The following is a 22,726-nucleotide window of genomic DNA, read 5'->3' as shown; positions in this document are numbered from 1 at the left end:
GTGGCTGGTCACGGAGAAGCAGACCTCAGAAGGTATCTGAAATAAGTGACTCTGAGGAATAATAGTTAAGAACCGTTTATAAGATTGTTTTGTTAATACGCAATAAAAAGTTTTATAAAAGAACAAGAAGCGTTTGTGTGGTGATCTGAAGAGGACAACGACCAGTCCTGCCAGTCACTCCATTTCTTTTACGTGATTCTTGCCCACAGTAGTAGATATGATGGTCATCCGAACTGAATTCCCCCATTCCCGTCCATTTTAGTTCACTGATGCCCAGGATGTCAATATTTATTCTTGCCATCTCATTTTTGACCACATTCAACTTACCCAGGTTCATGGTTCTTACATTCCAGGTTCCTATGCAATATTTTTCTGTACAGCATTGGATTTTCCTTCCACTTCCAGGCATATCCGCAACTGAGCGTCCTTTTGGCTTTGGCCCAGCTGCTTCATCAGCTCTGAATCTACTTGTACTTGTCCTCCGCTCTTCCCCAGTAGCATGTTGGACACCTTCCGACCTGAGGGGCTCATCTTCCAGCATCAAAACTTTTATATGCCTGTTGTCTTTGTCCATGGAGTTTTCTTGGCAGGGATTCTGGAGTGGCTTGCCGGTTCCTGCTCCAGGTGGATCACGTTTGGTCAAAACTCCACTATGACCTGTCCATCTTGGGTGGCCCTGCACATCATAGCTCATAGCTTCTCTGAGTTATTCAAGCCCCTTCGCCACGGCAAGGCAGTGATCCATGAAGGGGATCTTAAGACAGTAGTCTTAAGATTAGCTTTAAGAAAAATCAAGTCGGTCAGTTGATTAAGTGCAGGTGAGTCAGTGGTTGCAGAATGTGGATGCCAGACCATTATAGCCCTGAAATGGTGGCCATATTCTGGTGTGAGCAAGAAGACTATGTTGGCCCACATATGGCCCTGTTTCCATTTGGAGAGGGGCACTCTGTTTTCTAGAGACCTGGGAAAGGAATTACATTTCATTTAAGTACTGTCTGCACCGAACTGAAAGCAAAAGATTTCAGGATGTAGTTTTCCATCCTTCTCAACTTTATTTTGGATGAATGCTGAGGATAATACTGTATCCTTTGTGTAGGCAACTTTGAATTTGGGGTTGATAGAATATGGTATATTCACTGTGATTCCTCACTCCACTCTGCTTTCTTGTAAGTCTCTTCCAGCAGTCTCTACACCCTTGAGTAGATCACCCAGCAAGGCTGGCAGAAGTATTCAACCTGGAGGGACCAAAGATTCTGAAAACTGGCTGAAACATTTTTCCATTGCGCAGGTACACCTGAGTTTGGCGGCAGTAGTAAGAAATCAGTACTGGCACTACTCTAATTATGCTTTCTCAGCTTTGGAGAGAAGGTGGAAACTCTTGTTAACAGGTTTCTTAGAGAATGAGGCTGACAAAATATATTACTACAAGGTACACAAGGACTGACAGCCACTTTGTTGTTGTAAAGTCATCTGTACTTTGAGTTCCATATAGTTTGGGGTTCAGATGAAGCTCAGTTCCTGTCTGCTCTGCATGGGGATTTTTATACTGCAGTTATATTTTAATTATTTTTTAAATGAAACAACTTTTTAAATGTGACATCTGTTTGGGTAAAGAATATATGTATGTAGGACTGCAAGTTATTTATTCATTTATTACAGTTGTTCATGTTCTGCAATATTTCCAATATGGTTTACAAGAAGCTTTAAAACACATTTTAAAACAGCAACAAAAAAATAAAAAGACACCAGGATCCTTCCCACAGGACGATTTACTGACTAGAATTATTTTGGGTCTGCTTAGCAAAAGAAAGATTGTAAGTTTGCCCCTGAATTTGATTAAGAATCTTATCACTAAATTATTGACCTTTTGATTCAGTAGCTATCTAGTTACAGCTGAAATAGGATTGAAGTGGAGCACACTACGTATTGTACACTCTGGGGAATGTTTTTTTATTTGTGCTAAAACTCAAAATATTAATGTTTTATTGATATGTTTATTATACAATTTTAGGATGTATTCTTAATGTAAATACTAATAGCATTAAATATTCTAAATATGTATTCTTTATATTCTAAATTGTTTAAAATGTCTTAAAGCATGTTGGATTAATAGCTCCAGCCAGAAAAGTCTGCTTTTTTTCTAACCTTCTGATCTGTACAAGAAGTAATAATGGCAACTTCTTTTATCACTTTTTGTTTCTCTTTGCACTTTTTATTCTACTCCAAGATTATCTCTAATTCAATATAGCCTCAAAGTTGCACTTACCCAAATCCCATTCATTTTAAAAAGATGTTTCTGTAGCTTTATTTCCTATGTCTTTTTAAATCATGGATCTACTTATCCTACAGTGCTGTGCTGCTCATAGAATTAATTCTTAATTACTGCTTTTCATTCAGCAGTTTTACTTCACAGATTTTGCTGGTATTTTATTAGGCTGTAGTTAATGAAAGACAGGATGTTGTTGGTTCCACCCAGGCCCTGCTGGAAAGAGAGAACTGCTTTGTGAGGGTAAGAAACAAAATACAGTGTCGGTTGACAATATGTCTTTCTAACGTTTGAGGAAGACCTACAGATATGAAGAAGCCTAGTAGGGCTGGGCAGTACCTGGCTTTCCACATTGTGATATATCAGCAGCTAAATACTGTAATATGCCGATATATCATGATGTCTTGAATGTGTCTAGCCTGTTTCTTCCTCCCCATCTTAGGGATGGAAGAAGCAGCTGAGATACATTGCCCAGCCCCAAAGCCTCTCCAGTTTGCATGAGCCCAGGACTTCCTTGAACCACTCAGCTGAGGGGAGAGCCTTCTGCCCCACAGCTGAGCGAGCGTCTATGCTTCCCTCCCAGCTGAGCGGTTCAAGGAAGCTCTGTCACGAGCTGGAAAGGTGTCAGCGCTTGCTCAGCTGGGGGGTGGGGCTGAGGCTTCCCCCTGCCCAGCTGAGCAGTTTGAGGGTGGCTCTGATTCTGCTCCGGCTCATGCGCAAGCTGGAAGGGCATTGGAGCTTCCTCCATTGGAGCTTCCCAAGTGGGCAGGCTTTGTCTTTCCTCTTGGTTGCTCTGGGAGGAAAGATGCAGCCTGCCCTCCCAGGCAAAGGCAGGCCGGCTGCAGTCAAGTGTCTGCCTTCTCCCGAGTGGGTGGACTGCGTCTTTCCTCCTGGAGCGACCAACTGACCCAAGAGGAAAGATGCAGCTTGCCTGCTTGGGCAAAGGCAATTTGAACTGCCGATACATCGTGGTGGCTGGGGAGTGAACGCCATACCGGTTTCAGACAGTAAATTGGAGTATCGCCCAGCCCTCATGCTTTCTCCTACAACAATGGTTGCTGAAATATCTTTTGAATCTGATACCTTTCACATTTTTGACTTGGGTCTTGAAATGTAGTGGCATTATAGATGTGGTATATGGAAACTACTGTGGGACAAACTAGCCATGATGTTAAATGTATGTAATGGTTAGCATGCTTGCATTTTGTTCCATAAGCAGCAGCCATGAGTGGAGAAAACTGTCCTGGGGCTAAGGAGGGTAGTTTTCATCAGGACCACATGGTGTGGGGAAAAGAGATAAAGGCTCCCTCCCCACGTGCCATGATTGCCTCTGTCATGCATGCTATTTAAAGAACAAAATTAGGAATGTTGGTTATAGAAATCCCATGTGTATTTTACCCTGTAAGAAATGGAGTTTACAAATAATTTGCTTTTTTAAGACCCAAATTATGTGGGTTTTAAAAAAGATTTAAAGTTTTTAAAAACTTTAAACATCAGTTTTCATTAGTTTGAACATGACGATCTCATGCAATATCATGCATGCAATCTCTCCTTCCACTAGCTAGAAAGAATTGGAAGTTGCCTTATTCCATTTGTGTTAACTTACCCTTGGATAATGGGACGCAGGTGGCGCTGTGGGTTAAAGCCTCAGCGCCTAGGGCTTGCCGATCGAAAGGTCGGCGGTTCGAATCCCTGCGGCGGGGTGCGCTCCCGCTGCTCGGTCCCAGCGCCTGCCAACCTAGCAGTTCGAAAGCACCTCCGGGTGCAAGTAGATAAATAGGGACCGCTTACCAGCGGGAAGGTAAACGGCGTTTCCGTGTGCGGCTCTGGCTCGCCAGAGCAGCGATGTCACGCTGGCCACGTGACCCGGAAGTGTCTCCGGACAGCGCTGGCCCCTGGCCTCTTAAGTGAGATGGGCGCACAACCCCAGAGTCTGTCAAGACTGGCCCGTACGGGCAGGGGTACCTTTACCTTTACCTACCCTTGGATAAAGGGATGCGGGTGGTGCTTTGGTCTAAACCACAGAGTGTAGGGCTTGCCAATTGGAAGGTTGGCGGTTCGAATCCCCGTGGCAGCGTGAGCTCCCGTTGCTCGGTCCCTGCTCCTGCCCACCTAGCAGTTCCAAAGCATGTCAAAGTGCGAGTAGATAAATAGGTACCGCTCTAGTGGGAAGGTAAACGGTATTTCCGTACGCTGCTCTGGTTCTCCAGAAGCGGTTTAGTCATGCTGGCCACATGACCTGGAAGCTGTATGCCGGCTTCCTCGGCCAATAAAGCAAGATGAGTGCTGCAACCCCAGAGTCGTCCATGACTGGACCTAACAGTCAGGGGTCCCTTTACCTTTACTTTTACCTTTACCCTTGAATATATCTATCCCATGTATTTCCTTCCCTGCTCTTTTATTCTTCTTCTGTACCATTCTACAATTTCATCACCTTAAGCTCCTTTTACAAACTCTGCTATGTTACCTCCACTCTGTGTTACTTACTTGGGCCCTGGGACTGTGTCTGACGCCTGTGTCTTGGCCACTCTGCACCAGGTGTGGTTGGTCATAGTTCAGTTAGGTGAAGAATGGGGTATTGTAGGTTTCCAGCTCCTAGAAGTGAGCTGTTGCAAATGCATCAGCTGCTGGGCTGTGTACGTCTTCTTGCACCATGTGTACCTTGGTGTGGATTTGCCTTGTCTTGGCTCCACTACTCACATAAGAATAATGGAGTTGTTTAGCTCAGTTGGTAAGAGTGTGGTGCTGATAATGCCAAGGTTGCAGGTTTGATCCCCGTATGGGACAGTTGCATGTTCCTGCACTGCAGGGGGTTGGACTAGATGACCCTTATGGTCCCTTCCAACTACAATTGTATGATTCTATAGTCTTTATGGAAGCCTTTATAGTCTTGTATGCTACTTTTGGAAAATGCCAGTATGTGTGATGTATTTGCCCATCAAACATGCCTCACCTTGTTCTTTAAGGAGGTTCTTGGCCAGAGAGTACATCAGGATATCATAGTGTCATCATATCTTTAGCTGGTCTGGCTTCTTATTCAGGTCCTTGGCACCTGTGGAGTTCCAGCCAGTTAGTGTGACAATCCGCTCCATTCCAGAATTTCAGGCCTAGTCTAGCCCATCCTCTCTCATCCTTGAGTCCCCAGATGTTGTTGGACTACAACTCCCACCATCCCTAGCTATCACAACCAATGGTCCGGAATGACAAGAGTTGTAGTTCAACAACATCTGGGGATTCAAGGTTGAGAGAGGCTGGGTTAGCTCCTAAACCCACCCTCATTCTGGTCAGCCCCCCTGTGAAAGCCACGCCATCAAGATTTTCTTCAAAACTATAATAGCAAGAAATAAAAATTTTCAAAAATCAACGAGATTCTCATAAAGTATTCAGGAGTCCTTAAGGCCAAACAGAATTGTGGCATGTGGTCTGTATATTTTGCATCTCTCAACTATGAAATTATAGGCTTGCTGTTAATTAGTTTATTCCTATCTGCAAAGCAACCTTTTCTGAATATGCACTTTTTCTAGTTAAGAACATTGTGTTGTAGTACAGCTGCTTTACATGTTACAAAAGTCCTACAGATAAGCTGTTTCTATGTAGCAAACCATACACAGTAGTAATCTTCACATTCAGTTGTCATATGATTGGCTATGGTTTCAAAGCAGATATTGGTACAGCAAAAAAACCAAAGTATGCAATTTTCAGCGTAATGGTATACAAATGGGCTACACATTTGATTAAAATGTATGTCTTTTGTGTACAGATATTTCAGTGTGTCAAGCACCCCTTGGGTTTCAGTTGATTAATGACTTGTCTCTTTCCGATGTCCTTTATTTTTGAATAGTGTCTGGTTTAAAGTAATTTGTTTTACTGGTTCATAAGAGACCCAGCTTTGTTAACAATAGTCTCTCTGTCAATTAGGAAGTAGACAGGTATTTGAAGCACAATGATTTCTTAGCTCTAAGGAGGAGGGAAATGCTGTACAAGAAGTGGTTTGAGAATGTTTCAAGCCCGCTACTACAGAAAATTCAGGACAAAGTTGACAACCAGTCAAGTGAAGAAATAGAGGAAAGGAAGCGAAAGCAGCTCTCCCTTTATCTAAACTACTGTAATAAGAAGGTATTGATAAAGAAAAATGTTTTGTTACTGAAAGGCATTTGGAGGGATGTTAGCAAAATTGTAAAGTTTGTTTCCTTTGACTAAGGTTGGGATCAAAATTGTCTGCATAGAATGAATAGTTATTTTAATAGCAAAGGCTCACAGAACATGCCTTGAGCTCTTACAAGTTCATTGTAGAGAAGTGTATTTGTGTGAGGAAAATATATTGTTTGTTGTACCAATTAAGAGTAAAAAGAATCAAAATTTCAGGTGCTCTAATGAGCAACCCCAGTGGTTAATGTAACCCTCAGAATGTTTACATGTAGTCTAGACAATTAAATGGCTCAGTAGACTTAGATTGTGTACTTTTTATTCAGAACAGCTTACGAGCATGGGAGGATACAGTGTTTATCTGAAACATAAATCTGGACTGTGGTGCCATCTTTTACACAAAGTACTTCAGCATTATCTGGGTTTGAACAGACAAATTGAGGACTCTTATTTCAATTTGTTTAACAAATATAGACACCTTTCCTTCTGCACTGAAGACTGATTTGGTTTTATTTTGTAAATCAATAATTTTATTAAAGATTTTCACAATACACTAAAATAACAGCTCCAAAAACAAAAAACAGAACAAGTAGCATATGGAGTCCTCTCCTACAGGCAATTCTCACCCCCCCCAGCTCTTCCCTGGGATCCCTCCTTTTTCATCCCAGCCTCTCACCCTGGGGGAGATTTGGTCATATAGGAAAGCACAAGTTATGGGTGCAGGAGCATAACAGTACAGAGTATGGCAGTCAGGCTCCTTAGTGGCTCTCAGTGTTTGTTTTCCCCTTGCCACATTCCAGAATGAGTGGGACCCACATACTGTGGTTTTCCTTTCAGTAGATAGATGTGTGTGACTAGCAGAGAGGGGAACATGGAGGTGGATGTGTGGCATGTTCTTTGCTAGTTGTATATATTTCATCATTTGCTAACAGAATTGCCAAGTGTATTGTTGGTTCATCAAATTGGATAAATTTTGTTTCTTCAAATAATTAAATGACATCTTCACAAAGGACTTTGTATATAGAACTATGGAAATATAGTTGCATGACAAAAGCAGCAAACTGTAAAAAATAACTGGAGAAGACAAGGCCATATTTTTGAGGGATATAGTGTGGGAACATTAATGCAGAGCAAAGGGAATTGGATTGAAAATTCCAATTTGCAAATTCAATGAAGTAGATGGAACTGGACAAGTATACCTTAAAGGATGAAACAAAAAGCCTAGCCATGGAGCCATGAATTGTCAGTTAAATATTTGGATTTGAAACACAGATAATCAGGTTCAGGCTGATATTATGGACTCATTGCATAGCTTTGAGCATTGCTATTCTCCATCCTCACTCCCCATTTGTAAAATGGGAATAATAGTAACCTATCTCACAGGTTGTTGTGAGGGTGGAAAAATGCTATATAGGCAGGTATAGAATTATTGTTGTTTTCACCCATCTGTCTTGGGAGACAGTGGAAGAGTGAACCATTGGGAGATAAGTCAAACTGTTGGAGAGTTACAGCACCTGCTGTGGCTATAGAGACTGATACGGGAGAGACATGTTTTATTGCAGGTGGGGCAGATGAAGGAGTCTGGTTTTGCTGCTACAGGTACAGCGTGGCATTTCTTCTCTGCGCTCCTCCCAGCAGTCAATCCTTCTCTGGTCACTGCTGTGGATACACAACCTGTCTGTCTCTTGGCACTGCATTCGTCTGCAAGGGATTCCCTCACGGCAGAGTTCATGTTGCCAGCCTTCATGTCACATTTGCAGACATCTTTGTAACGCAGAGAGGGTCTGACAATGGGGCTGGTGCCTGAAGCCAGCTCTCCATAGAGCACGTCCTTGGAGATCCTGCCATCTTCTATTCTGCATACATGACCAAGCCAGCATAAACATTGTGGAGATAGAAGTGTGAACATGCTGGGAATGTGGGCTTGGGAGAGAACATTTTTGTTTGAGACACTGCCCTGCCATCTGATGTCCAAAATCTTCCTGACACAGCCCATGTGGAAGGCATTGAGACATCCCTCCTAGCGGGTGTAAGGTGCCCATTATTCACTTCATAAGCAGCAAGCTGAACACACAAGTCCGGTAGACCTCCATCTTGGTATTGGAAGTTAACATCACATGGTCCTAAATCCTTTTGGAGAGGCAAGCCATTGCCATAGCTACTTTGCCAATATGCTTGTCCAGCTCAGCATCAGTGGAAAGGTTGCTGGTTATGGTGGATCCCAGGTAGACAAAACTGCCTACACCTCATGCGTATGGTAATCAAAGCTGATGTCTATAGTGCTGGCAATGTCCTGTTTGAAAAAATATTCTCGTCTGCACATGAGCAGCAATTCCCTTCTCCTGTCTTCTAACTGCCTTCAGGACAACTTGATTACCAGACTGTCTGAGCAAAACAACTTCACAAATTGGGCAGATATTCTCTTTGTTTCTCTACGCTATCTTTGATAATGAGTAACAGGAATACCAAAGGAAGGAAACAGGAGCTGCTGCCAGTTTAGCTGCACAACTGATGGCAGGGGAGACTGGAACAGACCTGAGCTCTGGTGTTGTACAAGAGATCTTAGCAGCTCTCAAGCCAATTCAGAAAGATCCAGCTGAGATTGAGTCTGATATGACCGCTCTTAAAATAGAAGTTTCAGAGATGCATAAAAAATGGATGATTTTGAGCAGTGTTTGAACACACATGAGAGGATTACTGAAATGTATCAAAGCATTTCAGATAAACATTCAGATCCCTACTGGAATCTCAGCTGCGGAGGAATAATTTGAAAGTTATCAGTCCTCTTCCGAAGGCTCAAGCAATTGAATTTAGGGGAAAACTCAGTTTAAAAGGCTTGCTGAAAATGGAAGGTCTTAAATGGGCACCAGAAAGATTACAGAGACAGTGTCTGTCGAATATTCAAGGGCAAGGAATTCCAAATGGTAGGTGCCACAACATTAAAGGCCTGAGTCCTACACCATGTGAAATGGACTTCCCGATAAGACCTTCCTGATAAGTAACTGCCGGAGGCCCTCACCTGCAGAGTGCAGTTATCAATTGGATATATAAAGGGTATGACAATCTTTTAGGTACCCTGGTCCCAAGGTGTATAGGACTTTTATACACCAAGACTAGTAGCCTGAACTCAGCTCACAACTAATTTGCAGGCAGTGCAATTATTTCAACAATAGGGTAACTTGTTGGTGATATCCTGTCCTGTGAGCAGTTGAGCTGCTGCATTTTGCACCAACTGCAGCTTTTGGACTATCCTCAAGGATAGCCCCACATAGAGCGTGTTACAGTAATCCATGGTGTTTGTTTTAAGGAATGAGGCAGATATTTAAAGCAGGGATGCTTAACTTTGAGAGCACCCCTGTTTCAATTCTTCCAAGGAGAATTGAAGTGAGCATAACCCATGTCAAACAGCTCCTCATCATGGTTCTGCTCACTCCCCAGGACCTCTGCTAGCTGCTACGCTGTCTATTCTCCCCTCCCCACAGGAAAAAAAAATAATGTTGGGGAAGGGATAGTAGTCAGCAAGGTGCCATGTTCTATGTGAGCTCAAGGCACACAGGAGAAGCCTGCTGATGCCCAGTCAAGAGGTCAGGTCAGGAGTTGACGTCCCCTGCAGGACCTTGGAGAGTTCCCAAGGTCCTACTCTGGTAGCTGTGTGAGTGAGCTGAGTCTCTTGACTAAAGCCTACAGTAGGTTGGCTCTGTCTGCCCAGAGGAGCTGGGTGGCTTAAGTGCCCTTGCAGTCATTGGCTGAGGTGACAAGGGTAACCATGAGAGGGTGCTTCTCTGAATCAGAGATGGGTGTTAGGGTGGCATCCTCAGGTCCTTGAGTCCTGAAGATGGTCCTGGCAGTTCTTCCCCAAAGATGGGATCAGAACATTGTCCTTTTCAGCCTATGACACAGTGCAGGTCTTTGGCTTGTGAGTCATGGCAAAGAGGTCTGATGTCTTTCTTCTTTCAGGCAAGTGACACTGGCATTGTCATTTTCTTGGAATCATGGAGCTTGTAGTTCATTAACTCAAGTAGCGAAATACACTACCAGTACTTCCTGTCTTCTTCAGAACCTTGTGCTTCCTATTAACTTACCCGGATTGCACATGTCCCCTTAGGATGTAAGCAGGTATAGGAGGTGGGGAATGAGAAGAACAAAGAACAAATGCTCTCCTATAGGTCTTCTCTCCCTGTCCTGCTTTGAACACGCTTGTGACTCCATGGAATTTACTTTTTCTTTCTTTTTACTTGTAATGCATGTTTGTATTTGTAACACACAAACCTGATGCTACTTCCAATGGTTGCTGGAGGCAATGTTTTCCACACGGCATGGTGTCTTTCTGAAGTGGGGGAGGGCCGGGAGACTGGAGGTACCCACAACTCCTCCCACCTAGTTGCTCTTTGCTGGTACTGCTGGTTCTCTCCACGGCGGGACGCGTAGCTGCAGATGTGGGGAGGAATCAAGAAGAGCCTTTCATCCTTCTGTTTTAAATGTGTTGTGAGTTGTTTTAGATCTTTTTGTATAACACATGATTAACAAGGTTAATAACTAAATAACTAACTAAAAAATAAAAACCCCATGCATCTATTTTCATTACTTTATTTTTAGGAAGACCAAACACTCATTTTGCCCACTGTGAAACATGTTTGAAATGTTTGCTTTACTGGAAGTTCTTGGGTGCATAATGCTGTGGACAAAAAAGTTTTTTTAAAAAATGTGTGTGCGCACAGGGAAACGAAACTTGCACATGTGTCATGAAGGAACTGATGTCTGGAACTTCCAGATAAATGCACCAAAAACATGAAAGAAGTTAAATGGAAAAAAATGGATGGTGCGGAAGCAGTAATCTAGGGGAAGCTGAGAGCAGACAAGAATATAGCACAGCTAGATCTCCTCAAGCACTGCCCACAATTGTCAGTGAGAAACATTGAGATAGACACAGACATAAAATTCAGAGTTCTCATATGTGGGCAAAAGCACATGCAGAAAAATCAGATTTGTTCAATCCGCATGCATGTTTACACCCTAATATGGGCAAAGCTTAAGTCACTGTTCTTTGAAATATAATGCCGTTCTCCTCCTGGCTTTGCTTCTTGCTAATGAAAATACCACAAAATTAGCAACTAACCACGGAGGCCAGTGAGTGGCTGATCAGTGGTTGGGTTTTGTAGAGAGAGAGAGACTCAAGAGCACAGGATTAAACAAAAAGACATAATCCAATATTGAAAACATGTATGATGGCACATTTTCCAATGTACACAGCTTTCATTTTTTAAAGATCAGTTTTCAGATTTCATACTCTCTTTAGGGCTGTGTACTACCATATAAAATTACTTGTGGTTGCTTATCTGTTTGCATGTTTGTGGGCAGACACAGTTTTGAAGGACAAGAGTCCTTTTCTTTTGGAACACAAAGCAAGCAATTACCTACCCAGCCATGTTTCACAGATGAAACTAGAAACGCAGTTATTATTACATGTTGCTGAAGATGCTATCCTGTCTGCTGCATACTGTATAATTTATGCTACAACAGCTTGTTCCCAACAACTTGTTTGGCTATAAAAGATAGAATTAACAAAACTCTGAATGGCCTTCAGTCTGTTCATAATGAACTTCAGCTACTGCTGTGTGAAATGCCCTTAGAGTGCACACACTTGTGCGCCTGAGGCAAACTTCAACCTTGCACTCAGATATTTCTGAAGACCTGGTGCAGGTTGCTGAAGCCTGAAAACAGAGACCAGCCATTCACACTAATGACATTTCAACAAAACATCTGCAAAAATTGGGTCAGTGATTTGATTTATTGGGGGATGTAATGTAATAGAGAAAAGGGGCTACCCCTTGTAAATAGGGACAGGTGGAGGTATATTTACAAATGATTCCTAGGATTGGGTCCATATTTTCTATTTTTATGTTGTGAACTGTCCTGTGATCTTTGGATGAAGGGTGGTATACAAATAAAATAAAAAAATTAAAATAAGAAATTGTCTAGTAGCACCTTAGAGACCAATTAAGTTTGTTATGGGTATAAGCTTCTTTGTGCATGCACACTTCTTCAGACAGTTTTTATTTATTTATTTCGACTATGTCAGACCAACACGTCTACCTACCTGAATCAAAAATAAATCAGTATGCACCTTTTATACAAAGGAAGAGCGGCACTTACCATACTGGAATTGTAATTTCCTTATATTAGCTGTTGCCTTCAGTGCTTTTCTGTTCATGTATTTGTTTTGTCCTTTGCTTGTGTCTTCCGTTCCGTTAGGCTTCATCTGATCCTGGTTCCCCAGCCTCCCTTTGTGTGCTTCTTCCCCCTTTCCACCCACTTTTTGAGTCTTCTTCCTCTGGCTCATACTTTCCCTCTTTTCTGCCCCCATTTCCATTTTCTCTCCTTTCCGTCTCCCCTTCCACATCCCCACCAATCGTCGTTCTCCCCTCCGTCATGCTTCCTCCCTCAGTCCCACCTCATTTCTTTCATTTGCTTCCTCCAGTTCCCCCTTTCCTCCACTCGCCTTCTCTTTTCTTTCAGTCTCCCTTCTTACAGCTGACCTCCTCAGAACTGCCCAGTCCTTCAGCTGCTTTGCAGAATGTCTCCCCGCCTCGTCTTCCTGCTGCTCCTCCAGCTGCTGCTTCTGAGCCGCCTTCTGACGCTTCAGCTTCTGAACTATCTCTACCTACACAGCAGCCTCCACCTTCAGAACACGAGCCTCTTCATGACTTCAGCGCTTACCATTCCCATAACCCTTTCTTTCTCCCTATACCTCCACCGATCCAGTCCTACAGGAGATATCAGGCTCGGCACAAGAATAGTGACACTACAAAATATCCTTGAAGACGGAAGATGCTTGGGGTCCCTTCAGTGCCGTGGCCTGCAAAAAGCGCCAGCCACGGTAGACAAGGTTCAGGGACTCACACTTTCTAATGTTTCTCATGTGTTCTGTCAATGCTGCTGATGAATTGTGTGGTGAGATACTCTGTATTCAGTGTTACCTGCACTATGGATATCATGAAGTGAAAGAGAGAACCAAGCAGGACAGTTAAGGACATCATTTATCAACTGTCTGATGCAACACTTTGACTCCAAAAGGTGTGTAGTACACAAAGGTGTATACCATACAAGATTGTAAGCTCAATGGAGCAGGGATGTATCCTACATTTGTTTGCAGGGCTACAATCCTTGCAATGAAATGAAAGCTTAACTTGTATTGAAAGCCTCACCTGTATGTGATAACGCCTGAGCTACCTGGTTTGTGATGTGGTTTCTCCTGTGAATGCCATTGGCAAAAGACTCCTGTGCTGCACTTAAGTGGGGATGCCAACTTGTTTTTGTTGGAAAGCGTTAGCTCCTCCATGGAGCTGCAGATTGCAAGGTTTCTTGTTTTGGAGCAGATATACAGGCTTAAAGATAACAGCATGGTGTAGTTTTGTCATGTGTCCCACTCTTTGATTAAGAAGTTCTTCAAATTAAATGTTATGTTCAGCACAATTTTTTTTAGCATACTTAGTACTGACAACTTCATTTTTTAAGACAAAGTATTTCTGTGGGGGGAGGCCTATGTCAGATGGGAATATTTTTTTTAAAAAAGCCTCTCTCTTGCCTCATGGACTGTGATGGCTTATGAATGCTCTTTGCAAGAAATACCTCTGCTCACTCAGATATATATATATATATATATATATATATATATATATATATAGTCTTTATTTTACATATGTACAGGCAGCACATTACAATCATGCATCCGAGTCCTCGAGCTCAGATTCTGGGAGTGGCTTTTGCCAGCTCCTTCTCCAACAGAAAAGGCGGGGAAGTTTCACTTGATGCCTCTCTTTAACACTCTCCTTTCCCTGGCAGATGGAATAGGCATTGTTTCACTGTCTGTGCCAGAACTTCCTGTGCGGTGTTGAGGCTCTGGTTCCACATCTGTGAGCCGTCCCGCCTCCTGGCTTTCCCCTCTTTCCTCAATCGCCACTTCCTGCCCCCTCCCTCTGCCTGTCTGCTCCTCCCCTGCATTCTCTGGCAATACCATGACATGGACACATGCTGTTTTCCTCCTGAAAATACCTCACAACTTATTTTTACTCTGAAGTTCCTACTTCATATAGTGAAGCAACTAGCACCTTTTGATAAAAACTTAGAGAAGGAAGCAGTGTGAGGAGAAAGGTTTATCTCAGGGTGGTCCAACCCACAGCCTGAAGGCCGCATGAGGCCTTTTTTGGTGGCCCTTGGTAACATTTGACACCCCACCAGCCCTAAAACGCTTTCCACCTTTGTGAAGAAGGTGGGAGGGCTCTAGGACCCTGCCAGAGCTTCACCCCTTCCCAAAGGCCAGTGCCTCGCTTACCTGACTGGCGGAGGGGTTGTCAAATCCACATGGGGCCCCACACAGATGCTTTTTTTTGGGGGGGGGAGAATTGCTGGTGATAAGTACACCTTAAAAAATATGAGCTTAATGCTATATGTAATTTGACATTTAGTGACCACAAAACCTGTTTTTGGTAACAGAGAGCTTAATGCACATAATTTGTAATTTGGGGACTATTGTACAAAAAATGACAACCTTGGTAATGCTGAAAGATTAAAAAGTTACTGTTGTGACTTGATTTATGAAATCAATGGTGCCATTGATGCATTAAGTTGATGGAGTAAATGCTAGCTAAATGTTGAGGTACTATGAATATTCATCTACGATACTTTATCTGAAAGGTATACTTTAGGGATTACATAGAAAATATTAGCTACCTGCTATTATTGTTGCAGCCATAGCTTGACTTTCACTTTTTCTTCTTTTACAGGGCAGTGCATTTTTAGAAAGCTATAATACTTCCTCTTATGATCCTTTCTTTCTGAAGTGTTCTACAAACACTTGCAAGGTAGGAGAGCCAACATGCTGAATTTATTGCACGTTGGCTAAGCACTGATGAGAATTGTATTGGTTTCTTGGCATCATGGGCAGAGCCTGTGAAGGGATGTGTATGCATTAACAATTTTTACAAATTAAATAAATAACACATTGTGAATTATTTGGCAGTTTAGGGAATTGCCCACTGGCAAACACACCTTCACACACTTGACCTTTCCCATCAGGATCCTCACATTTTCTTCCCCACCCTTGGACATACACAATTCACATTTCATGAATTCCCCACAGTACTGTGGCTGTGGACTTTCTTTTCTCAGTTCCCAGTGGCTTGAATTTGGACTTGGGGGTGGGGGTACACTTTCACAAGAAACTCCAAAATCTGAACTTGTTCTCTTAAGCACCAAACTATATATGCCATAAACCAAAACTTCTCTTCTGAAATGGATGTTTTGATGGGATTTATAAGTGGATCCCCAGATCCTCAGAATGCCCACTCTCATGTATGCCATCAGTTACGAATACTTAGATGTGTTTGGATTTGAGTCTGCTGTTGTATACACATGGATTGGAGCTATGTACCAATATACTGTCTATTCTATATGGTCCTGAAAGACCCACATTGGCTTCCAGTACGTTTCTGAGCATAATTAAAAATGTTGGTATTGAGCTTTAAAGCCTTAAATGGCCTTGGCCCAGTATAGTTAATGGAGCATCTCCACCCCCATCATTCTGCCCGGACATTGAGGTCTAGCTCCAAGGGCCTTCTGGCAGTTCCCTCACTGTGAGAAGTGAAGCTACAGGGAATCAGGCAGAAGGCCTCAGTGGTGGTGCCCTCCCTTTGGGACATCCAGCAGATATCAAGGAGATGAGTAGACGGTCCTGTATAGGGAAGCTTTTTAATGCACAATGCTTTTATATATGTTGGAAGCCACCTGGAGTGGCTGGGGCAGCCCAGGAAGATGGGTGAAGTACTACTACTATTACTACTACTAATGCTACTACTACTACTAATAAAAAAAAAACAAGCTGGAAAAATACTGTGCGCTGTGTAACATTTATGTTTGGTTGTTCATGTGCTGTGAATGTTAAGACTTCATAAATAATTTTAAAAAGGGAAAGGAAGTAAGAACTTGCCTGTATTTTTAATAGGTTTCAGTTCCACCTTTATACGATCCCTTGTTAAAGGAGATACGAGGAAGATACCTTGAGGCTGGCATTATTCAGCAGTGTGACACAGGTATTCCTATGCTGCAGTGCTTGGCTATGGGCTTCTGTGACGCATTCTGTTTCGAGACTTAATGCCCAATAGACTAGTTCCCCCCAACCTCAGATATGTTCTATTGATTTTGTATAAAACAATAGAATAAAGGCAACAGGAATAAACCCACACACCCTGGTCTCTCACAAATAATTTTACATTGTTAAATCCCATAAGTAATAAGGACAGAAATGCACTTAAAAAGAGAATTATCTGATGTATCCTCTCCAGAACCCAGCATGAGCACTGGATGGCTCCAGACTCTTGGAGGAAGTATTTATAAAGGAAAAGAGTGGGAACTTCGCTGCATCAAACATATCTGGCTTGGCCTGGCCTTCAGCCCACCACACATCATGGGCTGGCCTTTCCACAGGGGCTAGGCAACTATACCAAGGGTGGATATAAAAGTCGGGATCTGTTTTCCATCCTCTGGCTATGGCCATTTTAACTCGAGATACAGGATGGAGGAACTGAAGGATGCAGATATAATCACTTAGGTTCATTCGGTCTTCTCCCAAACTTTATGAAGTGGTAAAGTTGGTGGTGCTATATGTCTGAGAGGAGTGAATTTGACCTTAGTTTTGCCTTTCCTTTCTCTCTGAAAGCAGCCAGTCCAGTTTATGGAAATAACCTTCATGCTTTTGACTTCCTACAGGAAAAGTATTTTCCTCCAAAGAGATGAATGAGCTCCATAAGGCGGAACTGCCACTCCTTCCGTTGAGTCGGCAACTTATGAATCCAATAGAGTGGTTAAAAATTCCAGCTGGATACATAGAAAGTGAGATTCGTCAAAAGAGCCGGTAAAGTTTGTCACTGCTTTTTAAAGAAATTCTCTTTATTCCATATTTCACACAAGAGGGGAAGTAGAGCTGTTTTATGCACTTACCATGGAACATGTGAATAACATAGCCAGTGGTTTTAATTTAAAAGCTTAAATGTGTGCATGCTTTCTTTTCCGTTGAAGAAGGGGCTGTTGGTTACACCTAAGGCAGGGATGTCCAACCTGTACTTTGTGATATACCCTTAGATCCCTGGCTGATCCTGGTAGATCGCGGGATCCTTATCATGTACAAAAATTTATGGGAGAGAAGCTAAAAAACTGTGCAATCCTCCCCAAAAAAGCTCAACAACTCTGGGCTGTTCACCCACCCCACGCATGTTCCTCCTCCCTCCCATGATAATGGGTAGATCACTGCCAGTTTTTTTATACTGGGAGTAGATCACAGTCTCTTGGGAGTTGGACATGCCTGACCTAAGGTGTTTCATCATCTGAACTCTCCATCTTCTAAATGCTGTCATAATCACAAAGCATAAATGCATTCATCTGTACTGTTTCCCCCCCCCTGAAACCATCATTAACCAGGAATTGGCTGGCATTTCCTTGTTTGACCAGTACTCACTCATTATCAGTTTGTTTATAGATGTGGCTCTTTGAGGAAGTTGACTACCTTTTGATTTTTATCTTTAGTCTACTTTCTGAGCGTGGGCAGGTGTTTTGCCTGTTTGTGAGGGTAGGGAGTATCACCATTTTTAGTAGCGATTGCCTTCCACTGCGTGTTTTTCAGTTTTCTCAATTGAATTTGCAGACAGCCCTTTGCGCCTCAGTTTTCAAATGTTTCGGAACTTGAACAGTCTTTCGGAACAGATTACGTTCAAGAACCGAGGTACCACTGTAGTGGTTTTCTGGAAATAATCTATTTCCAAAGCCAGGACTGCAGAGTCTTCAGGTTTTGGGCAAATGTTGGCAAATGTTCTTATGAACCAGTGGCTCAGTCATAATAAAATCTCTTGGAGAACTCTGCATCAACAGAAATCTAGTGTACAGATCAAGGGAAGTTGTAGTACTGCTCTACTCTGCCTTGGTCAGAGTACACTTGAGTGCCGTGTCTGGTTCTGGGCTATTGACAAGCTGGAACATGTGCCCAAGGTGATCCAGGTCTGGAAACCAAGCCTTATGAGGAATGGTTGAAGGAGCTCGGTATGTTTAGCCTGGAAAAGAGGAACCTGAGAGATATGATGGCTGTCTTCAAATACCCATGGTAGATGGAGCCAGCTTGTTTTCTGCTGCTCCAGAGGGTAGGACTCAAACCAATGGATTCAAATAAGAAAGGAGATTCCAACTAAAAATTATGAAGAACTTTCTGAACATACGGGCTACCTTGGAAGATGGTGGCCTCTCTTTCACTGGGGTTTTTTAAACAGAGGTTGAATGATCATCTGTCAGGGATTCTTTAGCTGTGATTTCTGCTTTCCAGGGGGTTGGACTGGATGACCCATGGGGGGTTGCCTTCCAACTCCACAATTCTATGATTCTAAGGATCTGGAAGTGCTTCACGTGACACTCTATGGCTTGGAAAGTCCCTCACCCCCTACCCTTGGAGGTGGATTGCAGTGCTGGTCCCTGAGACTTGGTTACAGCTTGCATTTGAACCCATGTTCAAATTGTGTAAGTGTTTAACTTACACAATTTCACACGTGTTTAACTTACACAATTTTACACGTGTTTAACTTACACAATTTCACAGAAGGTGGCAAGCTTAAAAGCTCCTTTAGCATAGGGTTTTCCTGGCATGGATTATTTTTAAAAAATATTTTTAAAAATTAATTTTCATTTATAATAATCCAATAAAAACCACATTAATGCAATACCAAATTATAATACAGTTAAAAAAGCCAATTATCCAATACCAAATTAAATAATTTTGAATGACTTCCTGTGTTCTGGATTTCGGGGAATGATGTTCTTATTTCGTCCTGCTCCAATACTCTTAGTTCAAATATAACAGTTCCGATCTTGATCCTTTATTTTAATAGCCACTGATCTGATGACTTTCATTCATATTTAACTGTTCCATATCCATTAATTTTGCAATGGGAGTTTTTATCCTGTAAATTTCTGTGTGAAATGTTTGTTTTACGTTCGTCATGTTGTAATCCATCCTCAGCATTTCCCTTCACTTTCACTTTCTGTCAAGGACTGCAATTTTCACTGTGTCACACACCATTTTACTTATCCTTCAAGACAAAGAGAAGTCTGGCATCTCGCCATAGCCCCAGAATTAACTTCTTTGATCCCTCTCCTATCCGTTAATAAGCTGGTATCTTGCTGAAGCCATGATAAGTCAGAACCAAAGCCCTCTTTACCATTCCGTAGGTCAATGCCACAAATCATTACAATGTTTTCACACAGTTCAATTCTTGCAACTAATCCATAAAAATTATGAAGTTCTCGTTAATTCCCTCTTGCATTTTTTCAATCCATTAACAATTAATACTTCAGGGGAGGCTTGCTGAATCATAAAACAGCAAATATAATGTATATAAAGAAAGGGTAAAGGCTCCCCTCCCCCTACATACCATGTTACGATGGTTACCAGCTACGATGAAAATCCTTGGCACTCAGTGGCTGATTCATTTAGCAGGTTATCTTGTCCCCTTAGTCCAGAACACACCTGTTACTTAGATCCAAATCCATCCTAAGAAACAGAAGCTCTGCTCATAGTGACTGCGTTGGAGTTTCTGACACATGCGGTACTATGCACTCAGCGTCCCCTGCCTCCCACATTCCACCGGAACAAGAGGCAGGTATCAGACGATCTGCGAGTGAAAGCTCACACACACACCCCAGCTCAGGGTGGGGGTGGGGCTTGTAAGGATAATTACTCTCAAATTATCCTTAATTAGCTGCATGAGCGATCTCCGCTAGCGTGGGAGACATTTTTCACCATGGCAGAAAGCATCGGAAGTGGAAACAAACTTTTTAAGTTCTCTGCCTTCCTTCCTAGGCGGTGGCAGACTCTCGTGAGATCTCTTCAGCCTTGTGAAATCTCATGAGACTTTCAGAAACCAGTAAGCAAGGTAGATAACTTTAAACTCTATGCTTTGCTTGGGGGAGTTTAGTCTTGTTTGGTGCACTGACTCTGGAAGGTCATCCTAGAGGTCATCTCAAGAGAGCAATGAATGGAATTGGGGGCCTAGTGTGATCCTTCTTCTCTCCCTTTTTCATAATTTATAGAGTGAGAGACTTTTAAAAGTGGCAAGGGTAATTTCCTCTCACCCTACTAGTTTAATCCCCATTACACCCATCTAGTAGGTAAATGTCCTTGTCAAAGGGATGTTTTTCCATTGTGAAAGGTTCTTTTTATTACCAACCTGGCTGCTCTCTTTCTGGAAAAGTGCTTTCTTCCACACAGATTCAGTCACCCCAACTACAGCAGAGCACCTTTGACTATAAAGTACATAGTTCCAGGTTTCCCAGGTTTTTTTGTAGGGACAACAGAAGTATGCAGGGGAAGGGATGGGGAATCTGTGGTTCCCCAGCTGTTGCTGGATCACAACTCTCTTCATCCTGAGCATTGGCCATGCTGGGAGTTGGACTCCCAACTGGCCTAGGCATATTTCCGTAGCAGGTAGACACACTTGCAATCTCATCCTTTGGAAACAGGGGAGGGATGTGACAAGAGTAGACCCTCAGCAAGGTGAGTGGTTCCTATTCTCCTTCTTCTTTTTTGTAGGAAGGCACATAAGAGAGCTAGGAAAGGTAAAGAACAAGCGAGAACACGAAAGAAGAAAAATATCCTAGCCAGTAGGGGCTCACCAACCGGGAAAGCCAGGAGCCCTGAGAGGAACCTGCTCCCCAGTCTGAAGCATGGACTGGTCTTGGCCTAACCCCACTCCTCCTGCCAGCATTATAGCCATCTGCCTTCTAAGACAAGGGAAGGAGATGGCCCACTGAAGATGATTTTCCTACCACTCCACCCCTAATAGTATAGCTATGTGGTGTTCACCAGTATATCTACACGTTAACAAGGTTTTGTTCTCAATGTCAATGAAGTGGAAAGGGAATGTTAAGAGTACTGGTCCATTTGCCATTTTACATTTTATTCTGAGTGTCACACAGTCTCAACACAGCAGTGTACATCTGTTGCAGCAGCAGTAAGCATTAGTGCCTGATAATGGTCTAATTTCATTCTGTTAAAAGGAGAAAAATGCGCACATCTAGAAACCTGACTTCTGTGGATTTCAAGAGGTAGGGGGACCCGTCCTGGCTTCTGCTGAACGAGAGATGGCTCTGCCAGGAAACCAGATTTCACCCGCATGCCCTGTCTTTTGACAAATCAAATACTAACTGGCTCATCAGTTTGGAAACCAGCAATAAAATCTGCTTCCCAATGATATGCCTTTGAAATGGATTCCTTATCTAAGATGCAAACCAAAAGCAGTGTGGATTCTGAGCCACAGTTAGCAGGATAGAGCCCCAGCTATTGCATTAGATTAGACAGAGATAGCTCAGGAAGATGCATGGCAAGCAACAGCAGTGATATATTTATTCCCCCAAGTTAGGAGTTCTACCCTGTGTACAGCACTTTTTTTACTTTTGAGTATAGCAGTGCCGTACATATGAAACATCCTAGAACAAATAAAACTGTTTCTGTCTGGCATAATGTTCCAGGAACACATGGATTAAGTCCTTTACAGATGTGCACAAACCTGAGCACTATAGCCGTTACTGATTTTGGCCACAGCACAATAACATAAAGCACAAACCTATTAACAGTAGGGAATCCTCCTGCACAGAAGTGGGTTTGAAACATAGCGAGGGATATATTACACTCTTATATGTAGACAACTAAATGCACTATTTAGTTGAAGACAATACTATGGTTTCATCTTTCATAAAATCTACCTTCCAAAAAGAGTGGGGCTTGCGTAGAAGAAGATGCTTTTGGTGTAGATCATCCACTTACCTTGCTGCAGTTGGTTCAGTTGAAAAGCAGAGGGGGGCATTATACCAAGTATTATGCACTGGTATCTAACAGCTGGTAATGTTGACCTTGTGTGACCCAAAACCAGGTCCCTAAAAGGTTACTGATTTTGTAAGAAACAGTCAAGTTATTAAGGATGCAGTACTCTTAGACAGTTGTTAGTCCCTTGCAATAATGTGAAAGATACCATTTACTCAGTCTGAGATCCAGTTGGCATGACCATCGCAGCTGTACAAAATAGATATATAAAGGAGCAGTAGCAACAGCTGATAAACAGATTGAGACAGTCCAGCTAGAACTTGTATCATCTGCCAGGAGCAAACATCTGATAGTTGGACAGACCCTTCACGCCCCTGGTGTATGAAACCAATGAATGAAGACGGCAATTTGGATGAACACTGTAGAGTGTCTACTAAGGAACTTTGCTCTCTCCAAGATAT

The 22,726-nt window shown here is 42.6% G+C and overlaps 1 protein-coding gene across 1 annotated transcript in view; it reads left to right on the top strand.

Moving 5' to 3' along the window:
• Nucleotides 1-21,696, top strand: part of LOC307213116 (uncharacterized protein) — a gene marked incomplete at its 5' end in the record, with an annotated part of 36,242 nt that extends 14,546 nt beyond the window's left edge. Inside the window, 7 exons of the mRNA XM_079970844.1 lie at nt 1,172-1,288; nt 2,435-2,509; nt 6,185-6,382; nt 15,196-15,273; nt 16,413-16,500; nt 17,177-17,321; nt 21,036-21,696. Coding sequence (XP_079826970.1) covers nt 1,172-1,288; nt 2,435-2,509; nt 6,185-6,382; nt 15,196-15,273; nt 16,413-16,500; nt 17,177-17,321; nt 21,036-21,189 — 855 coding nt within the window. The 3' untranslated portion in view covers nt 21,190-21,696. The remainder of the gene's footprint in view (nt 1-1,171; nt 1,289-2,434; nt 2,510-6,184; nt 6,383-15,195; nt 15,274-16,412; nt 16,501-17,176; nt 17,322-21,035) is intronic.
• Between the last annotated feature and the right edge of the window lie 1,030 nt (nt 21,697-22,726).

Source organism: Podarcis cretensis (genome assembly GCF_951804945.1).
Source record: "Podarcis cretensis genome assembly, chromosome: 3".
Taxonomy (NCBI): Eukaryota; Metazoa; Chordata; class Lepidosauria; order Squamata; family Lacertidae; genus Podarcis; species Podarcis cretensis.
The sequence above is the reverse complement of the archived record's forward strand: the minus strand, read 5'-3'. Positions and strand labels throughout refer to the sequence as shown.